Genomic DNA, 7325 nt, shown 5'->3' with positions numbered 1-7325 from the left:
ATGTCAGTATGTATCCCCTGAATTCTGTACCGTTCTAGATTCTTAGGGCTAGAAGGAACAAACCTTGGAGTCCGTCTGGTCCAACGCCCTCATTTGGCAGAGGAGGGAGGTGATGACGTGATGCCTGTCTAGGCATTTGACCTCAGGCTTCTCATTTCCTAGCGCTCCTGTCTAGGGTTTCAAGCTCTGCCTGTATGGGAGCATCAAAGGTTTTAATGATGCAAGCCGTCTGCTTTAGGTGCCTGCTGCGGGAAAGGGGGTGACTGAGGGAGTTGAGGGGAGGCCCGTGACGATCCCCGGACCTAGGGTTAGCTGGAGCGCTTCTCCGAGCCACTTGGTTTTCCACTGTGTTCTAGTCATTGGCTCCTGCCCGGAACTCCTTGTTCGCCTTCCCCTTTCTCCTTAGTCAGAGGCAGAAGTGAAGCTGGGGGCTAACTAGAATCAGAGGCCTTTCTCATCCTCTGCTGTCAGAATAGATCCGCAGGAAATAGGGAATTGTTAGAGTTTGGAGCAGCAGGAGTGGCCGGGTGGAAGCCATGTCTTAGGAAGAGTAATCCTATTGTTCAGAGGAGGAAAAACTGGGGAGGCACCAGAGGGAGAAGCTGAGGCAGGGGAAGAGGTGGACTCCTCAAGAGAAAGAACGGGCTTTATCAGTCCCTGTGACTCTGGTGGAGCTCTCTTGGGTCACCATTCTCTGTTGGTAACCGGGGAAAATGGCTCCAGAACAGTGAGAATGTGAGCAGGATCCTGTGAGTAGTGGGGGGAGTTGGGCTGAGTTGTAGGGAAGGATCTACATACACTGACTGATTTTCTCAGAATCCCAGGTTCTTAAAACTGTTACATTCCAAAAACCAGAATATTCTCACTCATGTTGACAGTGCTGTTCCCAGGTAAAACGAGGATTGCCCTCGGGGCAGGCTGTTCACGACAGCATCTGATCCGGGGACCCAAGCTGGGCCGGAGTATGTAGATCTCATGAGAAAGGGTTATGCGTAGCATTTCAAGTTTTTACCCAAGTTGGTAGAACTTTTCTTCTTGAAACCAAATGAGCTGAAAGAGTGTGGAGGTTAATATTCTGGATATAAACCAAATAACTTTGGCCTGAGTGGGTTCAAAGGACTTTAAACAATCCATTTCATCTTCTGAGAACTGTGGTAAACAAGCGGTTTCTCCAGAGGAACTGAAATAGCATATGGTCATGAACTCAAAACTGACCAGAGGTAGTGACCATGAATTATCTTCACTCTAGTATGGCTAAAGATGGCTGGGCAGTTGCCTGAGCAAACAGAAGCTTGAAATCTGGATCCCAAGACAAGCAGATCTTTTGCTGGGTCATTTGCAAGTTAATACCCTGAGCCATGCCTATGAAAGGCACAGCTTTTGGAATTTGGACCAGAATGTCTAGAGGTGGGGAACAGACCAGAAGTACTGAATAAACAGTCTTCGGTGGGCCTTGTTGGCCAAAGGGTAATCCCGTTTCCCTGGGGTTCTGATTAAGGGCTGGAGATGCCCAAGGAGCGCCACGTCAGAGTTGATCGCCTCCTTATGTTGAAGTGGGTATCGTGTTTAATTTGGGGGCCTCTGTGGTTCTCTCCGGTTCTCCAAGCCCCCCCCCCACCCCGTTCCGACCTCGTGACTCTGGCAGAGTATACTCACACGTTCTGGAGGCCTGGCTCATGAATGAGAGAGGGGATACTATGTTTTCCCCACCCAGCCCCTGGGGCAGACTCTCACATATGTCTTTGCTGTTTCCCTCTCTCCGACTTGCAGTTCGTCTGATGATTGAAAATCCCTACGAGACCCGTTCTGACAGCTTCTACTTTGTTGACAACAAGCTGATAATGCACAACAAGGCTGACTATGCCTATAACGGAGGCCAGTGACTGCTGCAGGAGCGGACGGGGCGGTGCTTTGCTGTGGCCCAAGGTCTTGGCACACGGAGCTGGTTGAGCCTGCTGTTCGTCACCACACGTCTGGAACCTGGTCCCAGGAAGCCAAGGCTGGGGTGGTAGTTTCCTGTACTCAAGAGATGTGCCAAGCAGTGCTGTGTTTTCTTCCGCAGTATTTCCTCTTCCCTTTTCCCTGCCCCATAGGTCGCAGAGGTACTAGAGTAAAGTAAGGATTAGGGTAAGGCTCCTGGAGTCCAGAGAAAAAAGCAAGTGTCTTTTCCTGTAGTCCTAGCCGCCTGCGGCTTGTGTTGATGGCCTGGGTGTCTGCAGGCGCAGCTGTGTCGGGGTGAGGAGGCTCTGGCCGCCCGGCTCGCAGGTCAGCGGCTTCTCCGTAGATTCCTGGGCACTGTGAGAAGCTGAAAGGTAGGCCTCTTCTAGGCGATTCCTCCTCTCACTTACAGTGTTGCTGTTGACGTAGTCTGACCTCAGCTTGTATGTAGTTCTAAGGCAACTGGAAAGAAAGGAGGTGGTGGAGGGGTGCCAAGAGTGGGGGCGCCGGGGGCCGCTAGGGTTGCCAAACTGAAAGGTCCACGTTGTGGAGAGGCCTGCTTCTCTGTCTGACCTCAGGATCTTCCACCGCTCCCCTGGGATGCGCCGAGGTTTCAGCCTGGCACTGCCTCCCTGTTGCCATTTCGGAGGAAAGATGAGCTTGCTCTGCTTGTCCTGCCTCCCGACTTTGGGGTCTCTCCAGAAACAGACTGTCAGTTTTGTGCTCCTGGAACAGTAGGATCTCTTGAGGCCACAGCAGGCCTTGTATTTCGTGTTGGGTTTTGTTTTTTGTTTTTTCCCTAGTCTTCTTTCAGGGAGGTTTTATAAGAGGACCGTGGTGTTCCCAGCATATGTGAGGTGTGGTTAGAATTCTGATAGTATTAAACAGACTCCTGGGGCTAATCTGGCTCATGCTGGGGCCCGGGATAGTTACGGACCAGCAGCTACTTAAAGGAGGATTTGATTTTCTCTGCACAGGAGAGCCTGCAGGATTGGCTTTGGTGCGGATTTGCCTCTGAGACTCTTTGTAGATTTCTTATTTAGGAGGATTTTCCTGTCGACCTTCTCCTGAAGTAATTTCTGGGACCATCCTGGCAGGTCAGACCTCAGTAATGCGTATTCTGATCCTTCATACTCCTAGTTGGAATGCTTTGGGGTGTTCGGAAAGGATGAATGAACTGGGCCAAGGTGGCTCTCGAAAGGTGTTCTTAGAAAACCTTCCCTGCACATCCTCATGGGCTACTTTTGTCCCCAGGCCTTTCCTGGATAGCCTCTTACCGCCTCAGCTCCTCCCAGCGGTCTGACTGGGGTGGCTGACCCTCTGATAAGATTGTCGCTGTGGCTGGGGCTTAGCATTGACAGAAAGGTAGCAGGAGGAAGGGCCCGGGCATGTGGTAATAGTCACTGTGAAGCATCGTAGTAGCCGAGGGAGAGCAGTCTCCCAAGGTGCTTGGGACAAAGGCCACACGGTGCCCAGGACAGAAGGGCCAGCACTTGGCCACAGAAGCCCCTGTGCATTCGCTAACCAGTGTTGCTCCCTCTTCGGATTCTGGAGTGTGAGTGGCCTTGAACCTTGGCCAAGTGCTCTGTGCCAGGCCAGCGTCTGGGCCGTGCCAGATGCTGGCAGCTTTCTCGCTGAGGAAACCCTTACTCCTGTGTGCTGGCACTGGATCCAACCACTGAGGCAGGGACGAGACCAGGCACCCCGCAGATGGGTTACTCATCACCGGACCCGGTGAATCTCAGAACTGGAGTCTACTGCAAATCCAGGTGCCTTATGTGTGGCTCTGTCCCGCGTGCTGCTGGGAAAAGCTGCATTGCCCTCCTTCCCTCCTCATCCGTGGACGGACAGCAGTACCGCCTCCTTACTTCGTTTCTCCCTGTGGCTCCTTTAGCGTGTTTGTGTGTGCGTCCTGAATAACTCCTTCTCTGTGGGACAGTAACCTCGTCGGGAGATTGTCTACTATTTGAAATTAAATTATTATCTAGGATGTGGTTTCTGGAGCTGTCCAGAGCTCTGCTCAATAGCGTACGTCTTGGAAATGTGTCCCAGGGCAGACCACGTCTTGTGGACTAGTGGGCTGTCTCTTACATGCAGTGTTCGCCTTCGGTAGGGGGAGGGCAGGGGAGGCAGGCGTTCTGGCTTGAGTAGTGCTGTATCCTCTTCCCCATTAGCTTGCTTTAGTCTCACTGGAGACCATCTTGAGGCCGTGTGCTCCATCTGTGCCCAGGGGGACAGGGATATGCCATCTGCTCCAGAAGGTCAGTCTGGTTTTCTGTACCTGGGAGTCTGGATTTTTGTGTCTCACTACTCAGGAAATCTTGAGAAGCATCACCACTCATGGGGGGGGTTTAACCAGGGTGAATTTGGAGTTCAAGCTTTTGTATCTGACGTGGGGAGAGAATGGGAAGTCGTCTTTTCTCTGAAAGTAGCCGAAGCAGTCAGAAGTTCAATCAGGAGGCCATGTTCCTAAGGAATCGGGGCTGTTGATAGCAGTTGTCTTGGGGGTGCTACAGGGGGAGGGAAGAAAGTGACGTGCACGGGGAGACGCTGCCTCCTGTCAGAGCTGGCATCTGAGCGGCAGTTCCTGGAGGGACACATGGCAGCAGCCTGGCAGGCCCACCGGTGCCGCGGGGCCTCTGTCGTCTTGCTCCTGTCCCTCTGCCTTCGAATCTCCAGGAAGAGCATCCCTCTTTTCTCGTGGAGCCTTAGGGCTGCGATGCCCTTCTCGCTTCTCCAAAGAAGATCCCTGTTGATTTCATTCTGTCCTGAAGAGCAAACAGAAGAAATAACCGATCAAAGTAGTTGTGGGCTAAAGTAGGCCGCCCTGTCCTGTGTTAGCTCAGAGATACCTTGCAGAGAAAGTTTTCAGGGGCCTGCAGAACTCCTGGAAGACACCTCCAGCCTTTGGGCCATCTGATTCTCCAACAAGGGCAGTGATTTAGGGAAGCTGGGGCTCACCGTAGACTGGTGATTCTTGAAATGGCAGTGACGGCGAATTGTCCACCTGTTTTTCCAGTTGAGGTGGAATTCATTTCTGGGATGGATTTAGTAGGCTGCGTGCCGTGGACAAGTTGGGGGGGTCTTGTCTTAGTGTGTCCTGCCGCCCCCAGTAGGCTCCCAGGGTACTCTCTTTTTTTTCTCTGTCGAGTCCCTTCGGCTGGCTCTTGTCACCATGGTGGCAGGGAGGTGTGGGGACTGGAGACGGTCTGTCCCCACAACCACAGCGTAGATCCCTTGCCGGGGCCTGGGGATCCCCGATGCAGAGGCGCTGCTTCACCTGCTGTAAGCGCTGGTCGGGGCTCCTCGTTTCTCACATTCCATGTCACAGGACGTCTCCGCCGCAGGAAGGGGCTGGTGGAGGCGGACTTACTCCTTGTTTTACAAAGGATCATGTAAAGTCATTGAGGTTGTGAAAGTCTATTTTTTCCCCTGTAAATCTATTTTTCACAGAATATAAGAAACATCAATGACCTGTCCTTCCTCCTCTTTCCCCTTCACCTAAGATCCTCATTCCAGTTTGTATTGTCTTTGTGTCCAAAGTAAACTAGGTGACTTATTTGTACAAAATGTTATTTTGCCACAAGAGACAGTAATAAAAGATTTTCACAGTACGTGCAACCTCTCTTGTCCCCTGACTGGGCCCCGTGGGTTGCTGGGGGGAGCAGGTGTGAGGTGGAGTGGGCTCTGCGCTTCTTTACATGACCTTTCTGTAAATAAGGAGTGTAGCTGGTTTTTAGGGTGATCAGGGAACAATACTGGGCTCTAGGTTTAGTATTTTTGCTTTGTTTTGCTGGGAGGCTTTGAGAATTAAAAATGTATATACTACAACGTTAGGGTTGTTGAGGTGTGTATTAACTGCAGTAGAATTCACCTGGTTTAAGATACAGCTGGACGAGCGTGCAGCTGTATTACCCCATCACAGTCATGGTACAGGGCTGTCGTGTCACCCCTAAAGTTCCCTTGAAACCATTGTCTGGTTTCTGTCTCCACTGGGAAATTGGCATACTTCTAATAGAAAACTAACATCGTTGTTTAAGGTGACCAACAATACAATTTTAAAGGAAGTCTGGTTTGGATGGTCTGGCCGCAGAAACAATCACTGGCCCGTGTCCACTCACTGATTTCCCCCTCTCCTGTTTTCTTTCTTCTTTGACCCAGAGCTGGCACCCAGGTGGGGCAGTGGAAAGATGAGGCCTCAGGGCATTAGCCAACCACAGCCATTGGTTCGGGTCTAAAGTACTGTGGATTTAGAGGCTTTCTTTTTTTCTTTTTTTTTTTTTTTTAAAGATTTTTATTTATTTATTTGACAGAGCTCGATCCCGTAACGCCGGGATCACGCCCTGAGCCGAAGGCAGGCGCTTAACCGCTGTGCCACCCAGGCGCCCCTAGAGGCTTTCTTTTAAAATGAGAGGTAATATTAAGGACTTTTTGCTGCATCTTTTCGTTGATCTTGGGGAGGGAGAGTGAGGTCTTAGTGGAAGACAAATTTTGGCATGCGTGTCAGTGCTGGGGACAGGTGCCTGGCTGAGTTAGAGGGGCATAAAAACGGGGATAGAGGGGTGTGTGGGTGCCCGGGAAGGTGTGGAAGTCTGACTCATGCTTATGCTGAGGGAAGACCCTTGTCAGGGCGCTGGAGTCGCCAGTTTTCTGGGGAGGGTGAAGGCGTCTTGATGACGATGCCAAGGACCAAATGCACGGCATTGGGGGCAGAGCCCGTTGCTCCCAGATGGGCTCTGCCCCACAGCTGGGGTGAGACAGGACTACAGTGGAGTAAGGGGGTGACAGCTCCCGCCTCACCTGCACAACTCCTGGAGGAGAGAGATTCCCCCTTCCAGGAAACCTAATTCCCTGGGCCCGAATATTGAGCATCGGGGCAAGACGACCCTTGTGCCTCTCGGAGCTCACAGGCTAGAGGGAGGAGTCGAGAAGATGTCAGACGCTGAGTGCCAGGAATAAATAAAACAGACGCTGGGATGGAGAATGTGGGGTCAGGGCAGGCCTCAGTGAGAGTGAGACATGGATGGAGGAAAGGAGCTTTCCATAGGGGAACAGGGATTGCGAAGTCGCGGAGGCAGGAACAAGCCGGGGTGTTGGAGCTGTCTTGTGCGGCTGGAGCAAAGACAGTGAGGGCGCGGTGGGCACGGGGCGGGAGAGAGAGGCGCGGGTTGGTCGTATGGAGCATTTTAGGCCGCGGAATTGGATTTTAGGAGAGATGGGCCACCGTCCGAGAACGGACGTTTTGAGAACCGACGACGGCGGACCGCGGCTACCTTGCGAACACGGGATAGCGCGGTTGGTTCTCCCGGGAGGGAGGCGGGGCCGGGACGCGTCGCGGCAGAGCCCGCCCCCGGGGCTAGGGGGCGTGTCGGCCCGCCCCGACCCCG

The 7325-nt window shown here is 52.6% G+C and overlaps 1 protein-coding gene across 1 annotated transcript in view; it reads left to right on the top strand.

Annotated features, from left to right (window-relative positions):
- UNC119B (unc-119 lipid binding chaperone B) overlaps positions 1–5552 on the top strand; it is a 12617-nt gene extending 7065 nt beyond the window's left edge. Inside the window, exon 5 of the mRNA XM_040619836.1 lies at positions 1771–5552. Within this exon, the coding sequence (XP_040475770.1) occupies positions 1771–1883 (113 nt within the window). The 3' untranslated portion in view covers positions 1884–5552. The remainder of the gene's footprint in view (positions 1–1770) is intronic.
- Positions 5553–7325: the final 1773 nt, after the last annotated feature.

This window comes from Ursus maritimus, unplaced genomic scaffold (genome assembly GCF_017311325.1).
Source record: "Ursus maritimus isolate PB19 unplaced genomic scaffold, ASM1731132v1 scaffold_33, whole genome shotgun sequence".
NCBI classification, from domain to species: domain Eukaryota; kingdom Metazoa; phylum Chordata; class Mammalia; order Carnivora; family Ursidae; genus Ursus; species Ursus maritimus.
This window is presented reverse-complemented; position numbering and strand designations above follow the sequence as displayed.